The sequence below is a fragment of the Malaclemys terrapin genome, chromosome 7, assembly GCF_027887155.1.
Source record: "Malaclemys terrapin pileata isolate rMalTer1 chromosome 7, rMalTer1.hap1, whole genome shotgun sequence".
NCBI lineage: Eukaryota > Metazoa > Chordata > Testudines > Emydidae > Malaclemys > Malaclemys terrapin.
The window spans coordinates 70,114,978-70,139,320 of NC_071511.1; the positions used below are offsets into that span (position 1 = coordinate 70,114,978).

The 24,343-nt window shown below is 41.0% G+C and overlaps 1 protein-coding gene across 2 annotated transcripts in view; it reads right to left on the reverse strand.

The window, feature by feature from the left end:
- Positions 1-24,343, reverse strand: part of RASGEF1A (RasGEF domain family member 1A) — a 279,434-nt gene that overhangs the window by 75,233 nt on the left and 179,858 nt on the right. Inside the window, exon 2 of one of the 2 annotated variants that reach the window (XM_054036090.1) lies at positions 1,136-1,250. The exons of the other annotated variant lie outside the window; for it this stretch is intronic. Coding sequence (XP_053892065.1) covers positions 1,136-1,177 — 42 coding nt within the window. The 5' untranslated portion in view covers positions 1,178-1,250. The remainder of the gene's footprint in view (positions 1-1,135; positions 1,251-24,343) is intronic. 2 annotated transcript variants of the gene reach the window in all.

The following is a 24,343-nucleotide window of genomic DNA, read 5'->3' on the forward strand; positions in this document are numbered from 1 at the left end:
TCTCGTTTCTCTTTTTAGCAGTAGATTTCCCAAAAGTTTGGTTCTGCTTGTTAACTGAGGAAAAAACAAGTGCCCAGAAATAAGCTTAATACTTCTCATGGAATTATGGGTGCAAGGGACCCAGATTCAGTAACTGTGAACCCCACTGGTATTATTATCAATTGACCATTATTGTTATTTTTCTCATGGTAGCGTCCTTAATGTGCTAAGCCCTTTACAGAGATTCAAGAATAGAGCAGAATCTGAATAAAAACACATAGATTGTAAGCTCTTTGGGGCAGGGACCATTGGTTCGTTCTGTGTTTGTACAGTGTCTAGCAGAACAGGAACATGATCCATGACTAGGTCTCCTGGGCACCATGGTAATATGAATAACAACTACTACTGCTAATAAAGAATGGATGGTCTCTGCCTGGAGGAGCTCACAGTCTAAAGATGGATGGACAGACAAGTGGACAAGTCAGGAAATCAGAATAAAAAATCAGTAAGACGTACTATGGGCAGCACTGCAGAAGTAGGCTTTCAAAAAAGATTTAAAAGTGAATAGGGAGGAGTGTTTGCAGATGATTTCAGAGAGGGGTAGCAGTCAACCTGAAGCTTGATAAGAGAGCAGAAGAAGGGAGGGATGTACTTACAATCATGTCTTAAAGGAAGTGACCAGTAGATAGTGGATGAGGAGTCAGTGGGAAAGATGTGATCAAAATAATGGACAAGGAATATTTACTTTTAGTGGCAATGTATGTGTTTGAGAGGCCAGAAATGTGGACATTGAGGTAGCCAGGTCAGGATATAGTGAGAGACTGAACAAGAGATTTGGCTGTGGTGATGGAAAGAGAAGGACAGATGGTAAGAAGCAAGATTCAGAAATATGAAATTTCATAGTGAGCTATTGCCATTCTGCAACATCCATTTTCTGTCTATTCCACACAGCAATCAGGGCCCCCAAAATAGCTCAATATTCTTTCTGTACCATCCTAAATGGTATCTTAATGTCTGAATTCATTTTCAGCCAAGTACATGCTCTCTTGGTGTGATTCCTTCCCAATCAGTTTCTTGTAGCAATCTACCCCATATCAGTAGTTTCAGGTTAGAAAGAAACTTTAACATAAAAATTATAATGTAAAATAATACTTACTTTGCATTTCTTTACAGCAGCATTGCACAGTGGCTCTGCCATCCAGCCTTTCTCAGCGGGTGGACTTCCAGCTATTTCACTCTATGATTTTTGTCATGAGTCTTGCCTTCTTCCCCTTAAAATGAGGGGTGCAATGGATTACTATTCAGGACATACTATTATTTTCCACCCACTTCCCTGTAATGGTGGTGTCAGAATTACTTTGACATGCACAGTTCTCGGGAGCTGAGGGTCACAAGAAAAATGGAGTAGAGAAGCACAAACTCTGGAATAATGAGGGCAGAAAGGCTGGGTGTTGAAGATAGGTGTGGAGAGAAGGGCAATGTGGAAGGTGTGGGCTCGGCAGGGGGAAAAGGAACCAAGAATGAAGGTGGATTTAGAGGGGATCCTATGGCTGATGATATTGGAACAAAAGTGGAATCTAATTTGATGCTGACAGTGGCTACATAGCCAAGCTGTTATAGAGCTTGCTGAACCCCATCTCACACAAAGCCTTGGACTCTGGAAACTCCCTTCATGAGAGGAAGTATGTTGACAAGGGCAAGGGTAGGATACATTCTACTTCTCCTTGAAAATTGCCCTGGCTCTTTAAGGGACTCTGGCAGCAGAATCACATCTCATGAGAAAGATGAGTAAGTCACTGGATTTTATTTTTGAATGTAAAGATGTGACACAAAGGAATGAGGCAAACCAAAACCCACTACTTTGACACCTTCCCAAGGTAGATTCTGACTGAGAAAATGCAAGTCCCACTAGAAACCAATGAAAAATAGATGGTTTTAAAATTGTTTTAAGGTACATTGTAGAGAGAGACAGGGAAACAAAAACAAACAAACAAACAAACAAAAAACACATTAGAAGCTGTTTAGTTTTCTCTGGTTTCTAATTGGACTTGCATTATATGCTTCCTCTCTAAGATGGCAGCCTCCAGAACGGAGAGGATGAATTTTCTCAATGGAAAAAGTAGTAGGTATTTCTTAATTATTTTTAAAACATGTATTGTGCATATTTAGTCTTACAGGCTGATTGAACAGATACTTATACAAATGCTGATTTTTATGTGTATGAGCAGTCACGTTGTGTTCACCTACCTAGGTATTTTCAGGATTGTGACTTTTTTTAGTAAATATTTCCTTTGTTCTCCAAGGTATTACAGACAAATCACTGTAGTTTTCCTTTAACTTTCACTTGCTTGCCCATCAGAGATAACAGAAGAATCTCATTTGCTACAATGTCACAGTATCCTCCAAATCTAGCCCAGGATAAAAGGCAACAGTTTTTTAGTTAACCCACTTTTGAAGGGAATAACAACACCTTCTCGTCTTGGTTCACAACTCCAGTAAATTGGAGTAAATATTTTAGTGAGATTCCCACTACAATGAGGCATAGTAAGGAAATTTTATTTGTGACTCTTTAGCTCAGGGTCAGAAACTAAAATGAAGCATTCTGACTTCCTCGGCTGCACATGGATTCATTGAGTAAGAGATCTTTTGGAAGTACTCCTCAATCCCTGCTGTGCCACTGAAAAGTGGATGTGCTCCCTAAAGTCCTGCTTCTGTTACTTTACCTCCTTCTGCCTGCCACACTCCTTACTGAAGTGCGTGTTGTATAACCTGGAGCTGTGGTTCCCAACCAAGGGTACATGTACCCTTGGGGGTACGTCAACTCATCTAGATCAGTATTTCTCAACCTAGGGGCTGCAGCCCCCATCAGAGTCACGGGATGGGTTAGGGGAATCGCAAGCGCAGGGCTGGCATTAGGGGGTGGCAAGCAGGACAATTGCCCAAGGCCCCATGCCACAGGGGCTAAATTACATGCTTCAGCCCCTTCACTTGGGGCTCAGGCTTCAGAGAAGGCCTACAAGTGAAAAACAGGCTCACGTATCACACTGAAATATAAGTACAATATTTATATTCCAATTGATTTATTTTATAATTATATGGTAAAAATGAGACTGTAAGCAATGTTTCAGCAACAGTGTGCTGGGACGCTTTTGTATTTTTATGTCTGATTTTGTAAACAAGTAGTTTTTAAGTGAGGTGAAACTTGGGGTATGCAAGGCAAATCAGACTCCTGAAAGGGGTACAGTGGTCTGGAAAGGTTGAGAAGCAGTGCTCTGGAGCATTGGCTCAACTGTTCTGCCTGGCTGCAGTTGTTTGGGAGATGGAAATGCTAAATGAATTTGGCTCAGATTTTAACCTATAGAAATTTGTTTTCACATAATCTAAGCAATTAGACATATTACTTCATTTTTTTAAAAAAGCAGTTCCTAAACAAATAAATATCTTGAAGTGTTATAAGCCAAATAGGGCAGTGCTCAGATACCAAGCCGTTGAGTAAACTTACAGGCCGGAACACTAAGGCCAAAAAATTCATAGATCCAGTGAGGCCTACATTAACAAAGTTGACCTGCAATTGCTTCCCTTGGGCTTCATTTTCAAAGGGCAGTTGCTCAGCATTTTCTGGAAAAGCTTTTTGAAGGTGTCTCCTCTCCAGATGTGTATTCAAAATCATTAGTCACCCTATGGAAAAACCTGAAAGTATAACCCAGGGTAGGTCTGAACTGCAGCTGTGCGTGTGCTTTCCAGCCCAGATGGAAAGACTCATTAGCTTTGCTCTATCTAATGCTCTAAAAATAGCAGTGTAGCTGGGGGTAGCATAGGCAGTTACCCAGCAGCTCAGGTTAGCCCCTCAGTACAAATCTGCCCAGACTCCCTGGGTATATACTCAAGTGGCTAGCCCGAGTCACCACCCATGCTACCACCGGTTACACGGCTATTTTTAATGTGCTAGCTCCAGCAGAGCAAGCATATGCCTGTCTACCTAGGCAGGGAAACATGCGCCCTGCTGCAGTGTAGCTGTACCCAAACTGACTATATACACAACTGAAACTGACTTTCTTGATTTTCACTGTCCATGCTGAAAGAAATGCAATGAGTAAGCAAAAATCTTAAGAGAGGCAAGTGTAAATTGGATATATATATATATATAGCTCTGTCACTTTTAATTATGTAAGATGGTATCAGTAACATAGGTAAAGACATACTTTACAGCTCAGGATTTTTAAACTGATAATGTCACTTGAACAGCTGTAGACTATGCATAGCTGGGGTGAAGATGGATTCCCTAATAGAAAAATTAGAAAATTGTGAGTATAGTCCTGATTGAGAAGAATATCTGTAGTCCACAGGAATTGGGTAGTATTTCTTTAAATAGTCTGGAAATTGTCTAGTGGTCCTCCATCTTCTGTTGCAGAAGGCACCAGAACCTAACAGAAGGGCAGTTTATACATGTAGCTAAGATTTGTATATTAGCATATACTGTGATTTGGAACCAAGTTATGTTCCTGTGGCTTCCTCATATTCTTAATGTTGTGTAGAGAGCAAAGATAAGAACATTATCTCTCTTTAGGAAAACATTTAGGCACATATTTAAGACTAGAGCTGGTTCAAAATTTTCAGCTGAAACTGTTGTTCATCAGATTAATGCAGATTCATTGAAACTGAAACTGTTCACGAGACAGTGCTGTGTTTGAGGGAACTCCTGACTCTAAACATTTTTGGTTAAAAAAGTTTTGATGTTGAATTGGAAAGTTTCGAAAAGTTAAGTCCAAACATTTCTCCTGATTACTGATATTGCTGTTTTAGATCGCTATTAAAATTCATTGCATTTTAAAATGTTAGCGAATGATAAAATATCAGTAAAAGATAAAAATGTTAAAGGAAAAAATGTTGACCTTTCACCTCAATTCAAGATAGGAAAAGATTTCAAACAGCAAACATTTTCATAGGGTAGTAAACCTGTTTCCACTCAGCTCTATTTAAGACCCATTGTAGGAATCGTACTTATGCATTTTCCTGAATTGGGGTGGATTTAGGTCCCAATCTAGGAAAGAATTTAAGACTGTGACCCGGGAACTCCAATGGCACAGCCGCTATTGGCTCCCTCCATTGCAGAATATCATTTTTTTCCTCCTTCAGTTTATCCATGGAGAGTTTATAAGAGGAATAGTTTATAGAGTGGAACAATATTGTATTTGCTTGAGAACCAAAGAACTAGGAATTAGGGACAAATTCTAATCCCAATGAAATCAAAGGGAAAGTTTCTACTGACTTCAGTGAAACCACGATTTGGCCCATAGCAATTGCTGTGTTGTGGATTACACAAATAAATGGAGTGAATTCAACAGTTCTTCTGCCACTTTGTACTTCACCTCTTTCAACCACATATCATGCTTCAAACCACTGCTTAAGCTAACTGAGCTCAAGTTGTCAGGAAGCAGGCACTGGCCATATAGGGCCAAGCCACAGGGTAACTTAAAAACATACAGGCAGACAGTTTCTCCTTTTGTTCATAGAACTGTTTCCTGATAGTAGTGATGATGAAATAGACCACTGAGTATTTACGACGGGGGAAAAAAGTACCCTAAATTTTATGTAGTGGAACAGATAAAAATAAAATGGTACTTCTGCTTTGAAGAAGTGGGAAATTACAGTAGAAGTAAAATTTCTCATAGTTTTTACACCTTTTATCCAGGGTGGTGTGTGTGTGTGTGTGTGTGTGTGTGTGTGTGTGTGTGTGTGTTTAAGAAAGAAATTTCAAAAAAATCTACTGAGACCCAAAATAAACTGCTGGATTTGGGGGCGATTTTTTTGGTACTACGAATTGACAAGCGTAATTGGTACCAAAGAGTAATTACAGCAGTGATACCTCTTCTGCCGCACTTTTTCTTGTCGAGATGCTAGGCTAACATAAAATTAATGTCACATAATATAGCCTTGTAAATACACAAGTGGTGTTTATTGTTGAGAGCAGACAGATTTTTTTTTTTTTTTTTTTTTAATATCCAGGAACCGTAAATGCCAAAGTTTTAAAATAAAGTACACTTCCCCTGAGCGCAGTAAAACTGCAGGACTATAAACCAAAATCCGACTCAAGTAGAGCCATGATTAATATTGCCAGTTGTTAACGGTGAAATAGACTAGTCTTATTTTTCCCCATTTGGTTGGATTTCTCTGCTTTTGAAAGGAACACTGTAAAGGCTGCTTTTTCCTTTGTCTTTCTTTGTTTTTTGGACACTTTGTGAGAGTGGTGAATTATTGGCAAAGGGAGGCTAGTGCATTATTTTACTGATGGCATTGCCGCACTTTACTTTTGGTGGAGTGTTATCATTAAGCTATGTCAAGGGCTCCTACAGAAGATAGACGAGCACCCTCTTTTTTAGCATTTTATTTATTTGGATTTATACAAATGTTTAAACCATATTTTCTTCTTGAAGTTTATAATCACTCAGAAGCTTGACACAAAAATTTGTTGCTTCAAGGCCAGCATTTCCCTCTGTTAGGCATTGGATTGTTATCGTGGGTTTGCTCATAGGTGCTGGGCTGCTGCCATTGATTCTGTTGTTGTTAATGAAACAGAAAAGCAATACATTTTAGGGGAAAGGGCTGGGGGTGGTGGGGGGGCAGGAAGGGAAGTCCACACAAAACTTTCCGTGCTAGCTGAGGACCAATGAGCAATCTGCTGTTAAAGCACTGACTTACTGGTAGGCAGCTAGAAGGTCAGCATGGTATGGACTATCAAAAGCTGAGGAAGCTGACTGGCAGCCAGGAGACTGGAGTGTTGAGGTCCCAAAAAGTTGAGGGTATTTTGAGGTGCTTTCCAGTGCTGGCTGGCTGCCACTGGAGAAGCCGGTGGACTGGGACTGGCCGCAATATTAAAGACACTGGTGTGTTGGGAGTTTGGCTGTAATACTGTATAAACAGTGATAAAGATGGCAGATTGCTGGTTGCTGAGGGACCAGAACAATGCCTGTGACAACTGTTGTAGATGTAGTTAAAATAACTTGCCAATCTGAAATACAAGGTCTCCCGTGAGTGGGCCTTGCTTTGGCCTTTACAAGGTACTGTTTCCCTGTGCTGTGGTGGTGCTTTGGTTACGGGCCTGCAATAAGTGCCTTGGGATGCACACCTGTGCCCCGGGGTCCTGTTACAGGGCCACATTCAGAGGGTCTAGTGCCAACGATCTGTTTAGATGTTAGAACCATCTGCTATTTTTCAGTCAGGAAGCTCCTTTTGCATACTGTATACTTTATATATAGAGATGTGAGAACAATGTGGTGATTACAGAACCAGTGAAAATTTGGACACCATTAAAAACGCTGTGGTTGCTGAAACTAGTGAAAAGCAACAGAGAGTCCTGTGGCACCTTCAAGACCAACAGAAATATTGGAGCATAAGCTTTTGTGGGTGAATGCCCACTTCATCAGATGCAAGTAATGGAAATTTCCAGAAGCAGGTATAATACCTGCCACAGGACCCTCTGTTGCTTTTTACAGATTCAGACTAACAGGGCTACCCCTCTGATACTTGAAACTAGTGACTGTCTGTGGCAATCTGAGTGTCCGTAGCCCTGCTGTATAGTGTTCTTAGAAGATGGGTTGTTAACCTGGACGTCAAAAGGAGGAGTCGAGGGTCATGAGCACCATACTCTTCCCATATTACTAAATGGGAAAGGAGTCCCTGGCCTAGATGCCAGCTAGAGGGGAGAGGAAATTCTAGGCAGGGCATTCCTGGTAAGGAAAAAGTTGAGAACCTCTGCTTTAGAAAGTGGCTTGTAAGGAGGTTTTCAGAAACTGCGCTTACATGAAATTTGGTGTTCAAACATAGTTACTTTTATTGGCTTAAATTTAGAATAGTTAGATTACTGCAACAAAATAGTGGTGCTTTTGTGAATGCACAGGGAATTGTTTTAAACCAATCAGTTATTTACATTTATTTAGTTACATTACTATTTACATTTCTTGGAGAAAGTTTATATTTCTGTTGTTCTCTCTGAGCTGTGACCTCCTCATCTGGTCCATGAATCAGATGTGCTTACTTTTACTATTAATTGAAGCGTGATACTAAGAAATAGGAAATAGCTAAAGAAGGCACCACAACACTGCTACATTTGATTTGGGGCTTCCCAAGGTTAGCCCATGCTCGCCTACCACAGCTTGTTTCGTACTGAATAATCTCACCCAGAAAGGTTGTCACCAGGAAGGGGGAATTTTGTTTTCAGATATAGATTTTTTTTGTACATGAAAGGAAAACCACTTATTTTTGTACATAAAACCAGGGATGCTAAAATGGAAACTAAATTTGATCTAGTTTTGTGGGTTAGATGCAGCTGAAAATACTGTACATTCACTATATGTCAGGAAAACATAAAGACAGTGTGTCTTCCTAAAATGAAGTTAAAATTGCTTAAAGTTGTAACTGGTGCATTACTTACAGAGAAGTCTGGCCTGAAAAGGAAAGTGGAAACTCTTGAAAGCAATAGTAGATTTTTAAGAGCCTAAGTGATTTAGAAGCATTAATCCCACTGAAAGTCAATGGGATTTGCAGTTTAAGATGCTTAATCACTTTTGACAATCACTCCCAGTAGGTCTAGAAATAATTCAACTTCAGTTGCATGGAAAGAGCTCTCTGGATTTTAGATCAGACTTAGTTTTCAACATTGGCTACTCTCTCTGAATGTAGATTTGATTCTCCTCTAGAAAATGTATATCTTATTCCAGCTATAATTGGTAAAGAATAGTTTTTCTCTTTTGAACATTGCTTTTACAGTTGTCCCAGCCATGTACATGGCATTCAAAAACAGTTGTGCTAGAGGGACAAGACAAATGAAGACAGTATGAACTTAAAATCTGTGCTTACGAATGGGAAACATAGAAACAAGTTTCTCTTACTGGCTGTGCCACAGACTTGTCTTGTCTTTGCTAGAAGATTAGGGCCTGTTAGAATGTGGCCTGAATGAATCATTTTAAGTAATGGGATGTTAAAAGTGACTTTGCACTCATTGTAGAGAGGGGCAGGTTTAGTCAGCTCATCATGGTTAATCTTATGGTTCCAGTGTGATTAACCCATGACCAGCTGAGAAAGTTAAACACCTCTAGTCCCTGTCTATACTGACTACAAAGTCATGTTTAACATCCTGTTTCTTAATTACCTAATTTTCTAGTGCCCATATGGCCTGATGGTCTGCTTTTCAGAGGTTTTGCGCGTGCATGGGAAGAGCTCTCTGGATTTTAGATCAGACTTAGTTTTCAACATTGGCTACTCTCTCTGAATGTAGATTTGGTGATGCTCAACAGTTCTGAAAATCAGCCTCTAGTCTTCCCCTCTCTCTTCACCTCAGTTTTGCCATGTGTAAAATGGAGAGCATACATAACAACCTCATATCTCTGTTCTTAAGGTGCTTTTGAAATCATGAGACAAAAAGTGCTATAGACGTACACAGCAATTGTGAGCCCCAGGGCCTGAAGGCTTAGAGGGATGCTCTCTGCTTTCTCTATAAAAGGGCTAGCTCTAGCCAGCTTCATTTTAATGAATTATAATGTTGCTTACCCATAAATCTGTCCACCGAGATTTTTGCTGTAGTTGGAATCTGTTTGGATTGTGTAAACACCAAAAAATATTATTACTGTGCTCATGAAAGGGCACAGAAATTATGCAATATATGCCCTTGAGGGAGTGGGTCACTCTGAGTTTAAAGGTGGTGGACTTTGGTTGGTAATGAAATTCATGCTCAACAGAGAGAGGGGGAAGGGGTTCTGTCCTGGAGTCCAGGAGCTCTATCCAGAGGAGTAGGGATTCTGTCCAAGTGTCCTGCTTTGCTCTGGGCTCCTTATCTGGAGATTGTGCCCTGTGTCGAGTGGATTGACTGGACCACTGGTGACACAGAGCTGACTTCCCATTCATGCAACAGATGGCCGCAGCAGGGTTGCATGAGCTGACTTCACAGCACCATGACCCACCAAGCCAGTGGAAGCTGAGCTCATATCACAGAACTGCACCAGAGCTGGGTTGGAGCAGACAGACAGAGGAGAAGCATCCCTTAAAAACTCTTTACTACTACTGAGCCTTATTGACCCATGGGTGGGATTCATGGTGGGACTAAGAGTTCTAGACCTCCGTAAATCAGACCGTTATTTGGAACTGTGGGGTAGAGCAAACTCTTGATGCACTGATTTGGGTTTGCTCATTTCTTGTATGTAAATATAGAGTGTTATCAAGTTCCTTTTAATGGATTTTCTGCCTTCCTCCCCTGCCCAATAAAAAGATACTTGTTTCATGTACCCAAGGATTCTGAGTGCTTGTGAGTTTGGGGGGGAGGGGGAGGAGAAGGGGGGAGGAGGAAGTACGACCACCTGCAAAGGTGACCAGGAAGGCTATGTTATAATTTCCCAGAGCTAGACATAGGAATGTGGCTCTGAGTGAGGGGTTTGAGCCATAGTTTCTTTTATTTTAGAAATGATTTGACGGAGACGACGCATGTGGAACTCTCATTAACAGCAATAAAAATGTTGCTCCTCTGAATGCAGAACAGAGAGCAGAATGTTGCTCTTGCTGACAGTGTTGACAGAGCATGATCCCTCTCCACATAAGAGCTGTAAGAGTTAATGTGCATGAAGTGAGTCCATTAAAAGAAATTTACTTAACGTTCCACTGGCCACAGGAGGACCTACTGCAGCAGGGCCTATAAAACTTGCAGTGGTGCATCGGTGTACAATAACATTGCAGATATGTGCACTAAATTGATGGTGCTAGAAACCCAGTTAAAACACAACTGTCTTGAGAATGATCAAACCAATTCAGTCTTAGACAGTTTTGTGGTTAAGGCACTGGAATGGGACTCAGGAGACCTAGGTTCAGTTCCTCCCTGTACTACACACTCTGTGTGTGACCTTGGGTTAGTCACTTAGGCCCATATTTTTTAAAGGTATTTGAGTACTGCTGTGCTCTGTGTTACAACATCTAACTGATTTAGGACCCTAAATCTCATTTTCAAAGGGGATTAGGCACAGGGGAGCCAAAATGATTTTGGACAGTTGATAGGCTTTAGGCTCCTAAATCAGTTAGGTGTTGCAACACAGCGTGCAGAAATGCCTAAATACCTTTAAAATACGGGCCTTAGTCTCTCTGTGCCCCCTCTGTAATATTTGTCTTGTCAACTTAGTTCCTGCCATAGAGAGTTTACAATTTGTGCCTTGCTGTGTCTTCTGTAGTAACTAGCACAATGCAGCCTTGATCTGATTTGGGGCCTTTTGGTGCTATCAATACTGATCATTTAGCTCAACAGCTTCTGGTTGGGATTCAAGGTGTTGGTTTGACCTTAAAGTCCTGAGTGCTTTGGGTCTGTGTTACCATCTCTGTCTTTATCCCAAACTGTCACAGTCTCAGACATCAGAGGTGCTGGATCCCCTTTGACACAGAACAGAGTCCTTGTTAATAGTGTTGTTCCATGGGGGTCCCTCTATACCAGAATGCACTTGTCCACCACCAATTGTTAATTTTCTAGACATGCAAATATTTCTCTGGTTTTGTAAGCATTTGGGGAGGGGATGAGGATGGGCTGGGGATTGTTTACATGTTAATTGCAGTGTAACGGAGTTGTGGGGTGGGAATGAATGGTGATTGTACGGATGGTTGACAGTGGACTTGATCAGCTCATTATGCTGGCTTATTCTTGTGGCATAGGTGCATAATGAAGGGGTGGCCTAGAGTATGGCACAGATGCTCCTACTCTGTTTGGAGCTGAACAGTTACATAGTCTGGGTTGTTCCACTGCTTGCTGTTTTTTAAAATTCTTTGAGAGCTCCTTGTTACACTGGGCACATTGGTTTGGGCTCTTAGGCTGGATCTGCATCTAATTTGTTTTGATGTGCTTATTTCTGTGGGTCAAGAGGGGAATTCCTGGCTGCGGAGAATGGCTGCAGACTTTTCGGGAAATAGACTGTTAATTGGGGATTTCCTTGGTGGAGGAGAAAATGACCTTGCCTGTCTTGACACGTTTGGACTTTGAGATGAATTTAAAGAGGGTGTTCTCAGTTTTGGATTAGCTCCCTAATCTTGGGTATTTACTGCTCCAGGTAATATGGGCAGAGTAAGTCTCTTTAAAATACATGTAATCACCAGGAGATCATTTGATATTTGCATGTAAGCTGGCTTTGTCTGCCACCAAACAGCTGGTAGTACAGATGGTTTTTAAAAGAAACATTATTTGCTTATTAAAAGGGGTGATTTGGGGGGCTTGTCCATGCAATAGGGCTAGTCAGTGTGTGTGACATGATGCCTTACTTTTTTTCAGCTGTCCCAGGGTATGCCTACTCTGCACATTAAGCCCAGGTCTGTAGGGCTCAGACTTGTGGACTCGGTGTTCCAGGCCTGTGCTTGAGCATCCACACTGCATTGGAAATCTGGGTTTAAAATTGCTGGTCCGAGGTCTCTCAGCCATGCTAATGCATCCACACTGCACTGCACAGACCTTCTGACTTGGGCCTGCAGCTTGGCTTATGTCCACCTTGCAAAATGACAGGGCTTGGACCTCAGACTCAGCAGGATCTGGGCTCTGATCCACCCTCCTCATAGTGTCCTAGCATCCGGGTGCAGAGGGCGTGCAGAGTCAGATTGATCTTTATGTGGATGGAAGGAGTTGGGCTCAAACCTGAGTCAGAGCCCACATTTAGTATGCAGTGTAGACATGCCCGAGGAATGGAATGTGATGACCAAAAGGCAATACATGCGTGAGGCCTCAGCCATTGACACCATGCGACCAAAGGAGAAACTGTGGGGGAAAAGCCCACAGGTAAGTGGGGAACATGGAGACCGGGGAGATGGGTCGGAAACGAGAGGGAGTGTGGGCTATATTGGCAGAGAGAAAGGAGAGTCAGGACAAAACTGGGAGGAAAGATCAAACCAGTATCTTAGATGCCTATATACAAATGCGAGAAGTATGGGGAATAAGCAGGAAGAACTGGAAGTGCTAATAAATAAATACAACTATGACATTGTTGGCATCACTGAAACTTGGTGGGATAATACACATGATTGGAATGTTGGTGTGGATGGGTACAGCTTGCTCAGGAAAGATAGACAGGGGAAAAGGGGAGGAGGTGTTGCCTTATATATTAAAAATGTACACACTTGGACTGAGGTAGAGATGGACATAGGAAACGGAAGTGTTGAGAGTCTCTGGGTTAGGCTAAAAGGGGCAAAAAACAAGGGAGATGTCATGCTAGGAGTCTACTACAGGCCACCTAACCAGGTGGAAGAGGTGGATGAGGCTTTTTTCAAGCAAATAACAAAATCATCTAAAGCCCAAGATTTGGTGGTGATGGGGGACTTCAACTATCCGGATATATGTTGGGAAAATAACACAGTGGGGCACAGACTATCCAACAAATTCTTGGACTGCATTGCAGACAACTTTTTATTTCAGAAGGTTGAAAAAGCTACTAGGGGGGAAGCTGTTCTAGACTTGATTTTAACAAATAGGGAGGAACTCGTTGAGAATGTGAGAGTAGAAGGCAGCCTGGGTGAAAGTGATCATGAAATCATAGAGTTTGCAATTCTAAGGAAGGGTAGAAGGGAGAACAGCAAAATAGAGACAATGGATTTCAGGAAGGCAGATTTTGGGAAGCTCAGAGAGCTGATAGGTAAGGTCCCATGGGAATCAAGACTGAGGGGAAAAACAACTGAGGAGAGTTGGCAGTTTTTCAAAGGGCCACTATTAAGGGCCCAAAAGCAAGCTATTCCGCTGGTTAGGAAAGATAGAAAATGTGGCAAAAGACCACCTTGGCTTAACCACGAGATCTTGCACGATCTAAAAAATAAAAAGGAGTCATATAAAAAATGGAAACTAGGACAGATTACAAAGGATGAATATAGGCAAACAACACAGGAATGCAGGGGCAGGATTAGAAAGGCAAAAGCACAAAATGAGCTCAAACTAGCTACGGGAATAAAAGGAAACAAGAAGACTTTTTATCAATACATTAGAAGCAAGAGGAAGACCAAAGACAGGGTAGGCCCACTGCTTAGTGAAGAGGGAGAAACAGTAACAGGAAACTTGGAAATGGCAGAGATGCTTAATGACTTCTTTGTTTCGGTTTTCACCAAGAAGTCTGAAGGAATGCCTAACATAGTGAATACTAATGGGAAGGGGGTAGGTTTAGCGGATAAAATAAAAAAAGAACAAGTTAAAAATCACTTAGAAAAGTTAGATGCCTGCAAGTCACCCGGGCCTGATGAAATGCATCCTAGAATACTCAAGGAGCTAATAGAGGAGGTATCTGAGCCTCTAGCTATTATCTTTGGAAAGTCATGGGAGATGGGAGAGATTCCAGAAGACTGGAAAAGGGCAAATATAGTGCCCATCTATAAAAAGGGAAATAAAAACAAGCCAGGAAACTACAGACCAGTTAGTTTAACTTCTGTGCCAGGGAAGATAATGGAGCAAGTAATTAAGGAAATCATCTGCAAACACTTGGAAGGTGGTAAGGTGATAGGGAACAGCCAGCATGGATTTGTGAAGAACAAATCATGTCAAACCAATCTGATAGCTTTCTTTGATAGGATAACAAGCCTTGTGGATAAGGGTGAAGCGGTGGATGTGGTATACCTAGACTTTAGTAAGGCATTTGATACGGTCTCGCATGATATTCTCATCGATAAACTAGGCAAATACAATTTAGATGGGGCTACTATAAGGTGGGTGCATAACTGGCCGGATAACCGTACTCAGAGAGTTGTTATTAATGGTTCCCAATCCTGCTGGAAAGGCGTAACGAGTGGGGTACCGCAGGGGTCTGTTTTGGGACCGGCTCTGTTCAATATCTTCATCAACGACTTAGATATTGGCATAGAAAGTACGCTTATTAAGTTTGCGGATGATACCAAACTGGGAGGGATTGCAACTACTTTGGAGGACAGGGTCATAATTCAAAATGATCTGGACAAATTGGAGAAATGGTCTGAGTTAAACAGGATGAAGTTTAACAAAGACAAATGCAAAGTGCTCCACTTAGGAAGGAAAAATCAATTTCACACATACAGAATGGGAAAAGACTGTCTAGGAAGGAGTACGGCAGAAAGGGATCTAGGGGTTATAGTGGACCACAAGCTAAATATGAGTCAACAGTGTGATGCTGTTGCAAAAAAAGCAAACTTGATTCTGGGATGTATTAACAGGTGTGTTGTGAGCAAGACACAAGAAGTCATTCTTCCGCTCTACTCTGCTCTGGTTAGTCCTCAGCTGGAGTATTGTGTCCAGTTCTGGGCGCCACATTTTAAAAAAGATGTGGAGAAATTGGAAAGGGTCCAAAGAAGAGCAACAAGAATGATTAAAGGTCTTGAGAACATGACCTATGAAGGAAGGCTGAAAGAATTGGGTTTATTTAGTTTGGAAAAGAGAAGACTGAGAGGGGACATGATAGCAGTTTTCAGGTATCTAACAGGGTGTCATAAGGAGGAGGGAGAGAACTTGTTCACCTTAGCCTCTAAGGATAGAACCAGAAACAATGGGTTTAAACTGCAGCAAGGGAGGTCTAGGTTGGACATTAGGAAAAAGTTCGTAACGGTCAGGGTGGTTTTGGAACAAATTGCCTAGGGAGGTTGTGGAATCTCCGTCTCTGGAGATATTTAAGAGTAGGTTAGATAAATGTCTATCAGGGATGGTCTAGACAGTATTTGGTCCTGCCATGCGGGCAGGGGACTGGACTCGATGACCTCTCGAGGTCCCTTCCAGTCCTATAATCTATGAATCTATGAATCTATGAAAGTCCTTGAACTGTGAAATTCCAATCATCCTTAATTCTATCACTGAATCAGGAGGAAAAGCAGCACTTTGATTACAAGCATCAGCCTGGGTAACCTTGAAAGCAGTAAACAACTTATCACAGAAACCTTCAGTAACTTACTCACTGGCTCTGAACCTGCTGACAGCACAAACTACTCCTAATTATTTGCTCACAAGGCAATCCATAGAGGGGTTCTTACCCACTCATGACCTGCGTCCCAAGTGGAAAAGTTTTAGAAGTGTGAAATATTTTGTGAGACCAGCTGCCTCAAATCAGCAATGCCCTCCTTAGCTCCCTTTCTAGGAAGAAGCGTGTGCTAGGCATCCAGGAATAATAGTTATGTTTATGCCTGGGTGATTGCTAGGTTTTTTCGAGTGTCCAGTAATGTCCTGTGTGTGTCTTGGAACATGTTGAAGACATGTTGCTGCTTGTTCTTGGGAGTACTTTCTCAATCCAACATGACCCAACTAGAGAGAGTTCTGAACAGATTAAAAAAAAGGAAGCAGAGCAGGGTGACAATGATAGGACTATGTGTGGTTACTCAGTGAGGAAAGAACATGTCTTGATGGTCTGTTACCTTTTATTTTAAATATAGTCTTTCCTCCCATCCAATTACTGTTGGGCCCAGAGCATATAGGAGTTGGTATAAATGGTTGATCAGGGTAGTGGGATGGTGAACAGTTGGGGAAGGATGTTCCTGGCATAAGGGGTAGCCAGGGATGCTGGAACAATTTTTATAGTGGGGGTGCTGAGAGCCATTGAACCAAACTATAAACCCTGTATATGTCAGAAACCCCTTCAAGCCACAGGGTGGGACAGCACCATTGTTCCAGTACCTATGGTGAAAGCACAGAAGAGGGGACCGAGATGCTTCTGAGAAAAGGGGTGATTAGGCTGGCATCACTGCCGAGTGGAAGTGGGGGCAAAATGCCAAAGGAGGCTAGTGTGGAGATGCAGGCAAGAGCTGTGTGTTGTGCAGTGTTGAAAGCAAGGCTAAGATGTATGAATTTGACATTCCCTCCTACTGATTAGTCAATAGAATATTATTGCCATTCTGATGTAGTCGTGGGAAAGCAGTGAGGCAAATCTTTGTTCGAGTTCAGCGCCAACAGCGATGTGAACTCTGCTTCTGGAATGAGTCACTAATGTTAGTGACACAGCTTCCTTAGTGGATGCAGAAAGAGACTCTGAGGGACACTGGAGGGAGCTATACCCATCCTCTAGTGGAGTGAGAGTCACTGAGAGGTAGGGCCTGCCAACAGGAGATCTAAGAGAACATAGGCCTCAGAGGAATCAGCCCCACAACACCCAGGGGAAAAATATATAGAAGGAAAAACAGAGCTAGAAAAGCCCACCAGATTTCTGATATTGCCTCATGGCTGTGAACAACGTATATAGGAATGTGATTGTAAAGTATCAGGACAAGGGTGTGTTGAGACAGATCTACAACCAGGGGCTATCCCCAATAGATTGAGGATGTCTGTTTGTTGGGAATGCCAAAGAAACTGCTTTTTGTAGTCTAAGACTGTGAATGGCTAGCCAACTACAAAAGCTGTTTCTCCTCCCTTGGTGTTCACACCTCAACTGCTAGAAGAGGGCCTCATCCTCCCCGATTGAACTAACCTTGTTATCTCTAGACTGATTCTTGCCTGCATATTTATACCTGCCTCTGGAAATTTCCATTACATGCGTCTGATGAAGTGGGTATTCACCCACGAAAGCTTATGCTCCAATACATCTGTTAGTCTGTCAGGTGCCACAGGACTCTTTGTTGCTTTTTAATAGGAAGTGAAATTCTTGATAGTGATGGAAGGTAATTATTACCTGACGGCTGTTTGGTGACATTATTTGTAATGAGTTTATTCCGTTCATTCCAGTTCCTCGTGGACTGGTATCTACATCAACACAAACCAAAACGAGATCACCTTTGTCTTCAGAGCACCCAAGGATATGAGTCAGCTGGAAGGGTGAAAGCCCTGTTGATCCCCAGAGATGAACCCTCTCAGGCAGGACTGAGGCACATAGGCTGGTGACCTGATGTTGGGGAAGTTTGTACTGCTGCCATCCAGAGTGTATGTATTTTTGGATAGAAGGACTTTGGTATCCAAAGCTGTGAATGTGGCACTTTTCATGAACACTGAAGTTGCGTCTTGAACTACATGCCTGTACAGGGAAGTGAGAAACTCCACCCCTTACACCTCTGCATGGGCCACCTGGGCATTGGGTTTACACTTGCAGGAGCAAGGGGTGAGTAATAATTGGCGGTGCCTTGGCTGCAATGTGCTGGCCAGCCCAACTGTGACAGTGTGGGGGTGTTGTAATTTTCTGTTGAGATAGGCCATTAGTCAATGACTTACATTGGCTTCCCCTACTCAGCTTACATATTCCCCAGCGTTCAGAGTTGTACCTTAAGTCACAATATAGCCCTTAATTTGTTTAATAAAAAGGCTTTTTAAATGTGCAAAGGTAAAATCTACCTTTGACACCATCCAAGTTCAGAGGCTACAACAGTTAATTTGAAGAATTTTATAGAAAAAAGTCAAGTCACTTTAAAGAGACTAAAGTGACTTTAATTTTTTTGTGTTAATAGCCTGTGGAAAAAGGTGCATCTCTTTGTTTTGTTTTGTAATTGCTAACCATTGAGCCTTCAAATGCATAATTTCAGTACCTTTCTTTCTGCCATTTCACTTTTTACATACTGAAAAATTGCCTTCATAACACAGTATCTGCTCAATTACTATGCACTTGCTAATGTTTAGTCTGAAAAGGAAAATGTGAGCAAAAAAGATACTCTAGATAATCACAGAGATGAGACACAGTCACCATTACTAAGACACAGCACCAAAAGAAAAACACCAAGGGGAGGGAGAAGAGATTATTAATATTCCAGTGTTTAACGCACATCTGACCCTAGAGGAAAAGACTTACAATTTCATCTATCTCCACTGCCTGGTTCACTGGTTATATGACTCTAGAAACCTTAGCCACCTGATAAAGGATCCTTTTTTTTTTAGTCGTTCCACAATATTATAGAGTAATATCTTTTTGTTGCTCCTCCTCCCCCTTCACTGTTTTTTCCATGATACTTGTTCTGTGCCTCTCAGCACATCAGTGAGTCAGATATAGTGAACACTTGGATACCAAGGGAGTGGTTTCCCTAGCAACTGTAACAATGTGAAATGCTCTCAGAACTTCCTCTCTTTCTGTTCATGCCAACTCTCTCATGTGACTTTGCTGCAGAGCTGCAGTGAACTTGTTTGCCAGAGTTGCAAACTGTTAAATAAGCCCCTCCAAGCTTGTCATCTTCCTTTCCTTTCCTTTCCTTTCCTTTCCTTTACAATTTGCCCAACAGACCCAGTCTCTTTCCAGACACTAAATGTGTCAAGAAAAAGCTTGGTGCTGAAAAGGCAATAGCCTAATAATGTCTGTTACTAAGCTCTTTCAACATAAAATAAGGTCCTCTCTTTGTCATGTATTTCTGAGGGGGAATGGTATAGTTTTAAGTGTGATTTGAGCTCCCATAGACAGAGCTAGACAGGCAGGAGGGGTGAAGAAATGTGGTTTGGGCACCCTGAACAACACTTGCATTTACCTACATACTCTCTGGAAGATATTTTTTGGAGTTTTATTTATTTGGATTTTTTTTTTTTTTTTTTTTTTGAGGAACCAAGAAGGTATGTGAGGCAGCAGCGACTGCAAAAATGGCACTTTGAGCAGAGACCAACCAAACTGGGTTAGCCACTCTGAAACTGGTTTGGAAATAGGCCCCCTTTTGGTAGGAGGCATATGGCATTTATAAATCAGTGTGCTTTGACTATTCTAGTGTGAAAGTCTGCATCAGTGACCAACTGCCATTTGAGCTCCACAGTCTATGATCAGCTAACAGACAGATGAATACACACTTGTACAGCAACTTGTATGATTGGGGGGGGGGGTGGCAGGGGGAGTCAGATTCCTCCATATGTAGTTTATAGCAATCTGTACTTGCAAGGCCAACAGATAATTTCAGAGGCTACAGCATCTATGGATGCAAAATATGATAAGATTAGTGTTCAAAGCACCCAGTAGAAGTGATATTAAATCTTTATTTTCAGGTCCCAGCATATGACCATTAGTATAAGACTTAGTAGAACAATGGGGCAGATTCTCAGTTGGTATAGATTGGCATAGCTCCATTAAAGTCTCTCTCTCTTCCCGCCCCCCCATATATATATTAATGACAATAATGCAACACCTTACGATCTAACAAGCACTGTTCTTTATTGGGCTGGAAAGAGTGTTCCTCAATTAGAGGAAGGATGGTCTTGCAGTTTAGATACTGGCCTAGGTTTCAGGAGGTATGTGTTTAGTTTGTTGTAATTTCTGTTTTGTCTGCTTTGTCACAGACTTCATCTGTGACCCTGGGAAAATGACCTAATCGCTCTCTGTCTCAGTGCCACATTTGTGACATGGATATAGTTCCATTAACCCATCCTAGGTCATAGACTGTCCTATGTTTATGTGCTAAAGTAAAAACATCATTTTTGCTTAAAATCCTTTTCATTCCCACTTTCTAATAGCATCACTAACAATTTATACGACCTCTTTCCAAAACGTTTTACAGTAATCAACCAATTACACCTTTTCAATGCTTCTGTGAGAAGTTGAACTTTATCTGGTTATGTTTAAGCAGCTAGATTTGGCAGATGAAGTGCATTGTGTAAATTACTTTACAGAGTAAATACTGTGCAAAATGGTTTAGCAACTTTCTGTGTTTGTTCTATTCCTTCTTTGCCTCTTATAATAGCAAGAGCTATCTAGCACATCTCACTCATAAATCTTAAAGGTAAGCAAATCACTTTGACAAATAAGAAACCAGAGGCACAGAGTTTAGTATCTTGTCCAGAGTTAATGGAAGAGCCTGGTAGAGAATCCAGGTCTCCTGACCACCAATTCTGTGACCTACTCAGTCAATGTATTAGTACAAAACCCACAAGGAGTTGTAGAGCAATATTTTTCCCTTGTGTTGTTTCTTTTGTTTGACCTTTCACAAGTCTTTTGTGTAGGTACATGGCAAAGATCTCATTTGCATGTAGCTTTTCTGTAGAGCTTAATGTTACTTTGTATAATTGCAGTCATTTCAAGTGCCTCTTACCATTCACTGAATGGAAAAGAACTTTCTAATAGGACTTCTATATAGCTTACTCATAATTAATCTAAGCCCTATTGGAGTAGGTTGTATTTTCTTGATCAGTTGTGGGAGTCTGCCTAGTCTATATTCTTACAATATTGAAACAATTCAGTTCACTGATGGTCGAATGCTATGGTAGGGAGGAAAAAAGCATGGAACACTATAAAAGTGGGGTGGAGTGAAATCTCTATGGTATCATTGATTGTCACTTTTTGTCACAGGAACCTAATATATATATAAATTCAGTCTAAAGTAAGTTGATAACACTTTTCCTGATTCTTCTGCTTCTAGATCTTCTTCTTCCATCCATCTTTTATGATGTCATTATAGTACCAAATACTACTCCACAGCTTTCTTTGCTTCTTTGAGGAAGGGGCTTGGTATTGTCCTTTCTTTTTTGGTGCCTCTAAAGATGGTGGTGGTGTTCTTGGATTGCCGGATGTAAGTCTGGAGTTAATAGTAGAAATCCTCTTCCCCCTCAAAGAAAATATTTCCTCTCCATAATTACTGTAATAAAATCATAATGACTGTTCCTTTAATATCAAGGAGGAATTTTTTGGGGGGGAAAGGGGGGAGTTCTTCCTACACAATTGTATTGCTGTCTTTTTGTAGCTTACTGTGCCTTTGAGAAGAGTGTTTGATATCCTTCTAGTTCTTGATTCATTCAGTATATCCAACCATCTCTCTTTCTCTGTTTCAGATTTGTTTATAGAAACACAAGCAAAATACCTTACTAAACAATTAACTTGAGGCTTTCTCACAGTGGTGGTGTTTCCTATTCTCTACTCTTAAGTCTTATAACTCAACCCTATATTCTTTATCAGCACTTTAGATCAAAGCTTCAACTTTAGGCTAAATCATAGTTTACATTTTTGAAGATATTTAGGTTCCATTTTCATTTTGATCAGTTTTGACTCTCCTATTGACCTACATTGGAAATATATCTGCACTCATTGGTAACTTCCTAGAAGCTGAAATTCAGTCTGGTTTCAAATTTAGGTTACTTATTGTTCAAAGCTATTACTCTTTTGATTTCTAAGTTTCTTGGATTCTCTTTTAGAAAGTATCATTATTTCCAACTTTTCCCCACAAATCCATTTGCATTTCTATTTCTTTTATGTTACGGGTGTGTATCCCACACACCTCCTAGGAGTGGTGTTCTGTCCCATCTAGTGACACTGATATATATATATATATATGAGAGAGAGTGAGAGAGAGAGATGACCGGGGTCTGCCAGCGTTACAGGTGCACTCAACCATTGAGTGCAATGGTTTTTACTGTTTCAGAAGATGTTTCCATCTTATGGATAGGGGATATAGCTAGACCCACTAAAAACTAGAGCATCCACTTTATTTATAGCTATAATTTAGTTAATTAAAATGAACTCTTCTGAACTTTGAATTTTGTGTTAATGGACCATATTCATTCATGGCATAGATTCATTGACTTCATTGGAATTATGCCAGGGATAAATCTGGCCCAATTATTTAAATGCATCTTTCTGGACTCTGTCTTGGCTCTCCCACAAAAGAGAATCAGGTTAGGTTATTCTTTGTAATACTGCATTCAGATGTGGACGTTACTGTTCATAGGCTATAGTTAACACTTCTACAGAACAGGTTGCTAATAGAACTGTGCTGAGAATGGAAATGGCATTTCAGCAAGGATTTAGGTTTTTTTTTTATTTTGTTCCAGTTTGGAATTAAAACACCAAACTCCATGGAACAATTTGAAAAAAATTCATGTTGAAAAACAAAAATGGTTAATTTTAATAATTATACAATGAAATTCCACTTGGAGGGCTGATGGGGAGTCTGAAAGCCCTGGGAGAACCAGGAGCCTCAGAGCTTGAAAGCCAGCTCATGGCTCACCATCAGAGCCGTGCTAGGAGCCAGGAAGCTGTGGGAGTGCTGACTTAGCCGGAGCTTCCAGGCTCCTGACTCCCTGTCAGCCCAGAGGCTCTGGGAATGTCACCTGCGTTGGGAACTCTCAGGGCTTCCAGGATCTCAGCTCCCTGTTGGAGCCCTGACTGGGTTCCTTTGGAACTTCATCAAAATCAAATTGCCTCCGCCAAAACACTTCAATTTTGATGAATTTGTGTTCTCTGATGAAGAACCATTCCAACAGAGAATTTCTGATCAGCTCTGGTAGCTAACCAAATGATACCTCCTAAATCCAACTCTGTCCCCTTAGAAACACTCGTGAAAGTTAAACCCTGTCTTTCCTGTGACTCATCAGAAGTAAAACTAAATTAATTTAAATTCTATGCACTGTAAAGACTCTCAATCCTAGATTGAGGTTCCTTTTTTAGAGATGCAAGTGGATTGTTACCATAAAAATTAAGGCACTCTCTTCGCTTTAGAGAGCGGTGATGATGTTTAATCATATTTGAAATGTTCTTGGTATAAAAACAGTGTTACTCCCATCCCTGGTATTTTAGCAGAGTAATCAATATTGTGACTTTTTTGCAAATGTTCAGCATATTAATTGGATCTTTAATTGCATCTCTGTTTTAAGAAATACAATTTGAAGGGCAGGGAGTGGACAAGGTTTAAATCGAGAGGTGCTCAGGAGAAACGGTGTAACTGGGGTGATCAGGAAGGATTTTTAGTTGCTACCCTGTAATAATAGACTATTCACAGGATTCTGTGCATGACTGTGTTTCCACATTCAGGAAATCCGAAAGACACAGAAAATAGATAGTCCTTGCTCCAAAAAGTTTGCAATCTACATTGTAAGTGTGACACAATGCGTGAAAGTGACATAGCAAGGTGGAGCTAGACTGAAGAAGTATGATGATGACAGCAATCTAATTATGGCCAAGTACTTGTTTTAGCTATGAGCACTTCTTGATGTGTATGTTGTATTTTAATAAAATAATAAAAAAGGAAGCTAGTGAGTATTATTAACTTACTTGCATCAATTAAGCAGTGAGTTTTGTGGAAGGATTTTAAAGAGGAAAGGGTTCTGACTTGGAAGACCATCTTAGGAGGGCACCCTATGTACTGGGGTGGAGTTGGGCCTTATAATGAGCTAGAGTCTCACAGCAAGAAGTTCCTTACTCCAGAATTATTCCAATGGAAATTAAAGGGCTATTCAAGAAGCCAAGTGTTACTCAACATGAGCAAAAGTTTGTACCAGCATCTGCCCCTTGTAGTTACCCTAACACCGAATGATAACGGTTCTGTAATTGCATGAATAACAGCCACCATACTATTAAAGTACTGTTATATATTTGTGTCTTAGGGCTACGTGTGTTGTTTTTGGTTTGTTTTCTCTTTGAAACGTTTATTATAAAATGTCAGGCTTCAAAGAAACAGGAAAAATATTCCATATGATGTTTCTAGTGAAATAGTTAACTGATCAGACTTCCCTGTTGTGGTTTATGATGTCACCAGCAACCCACGATGGATC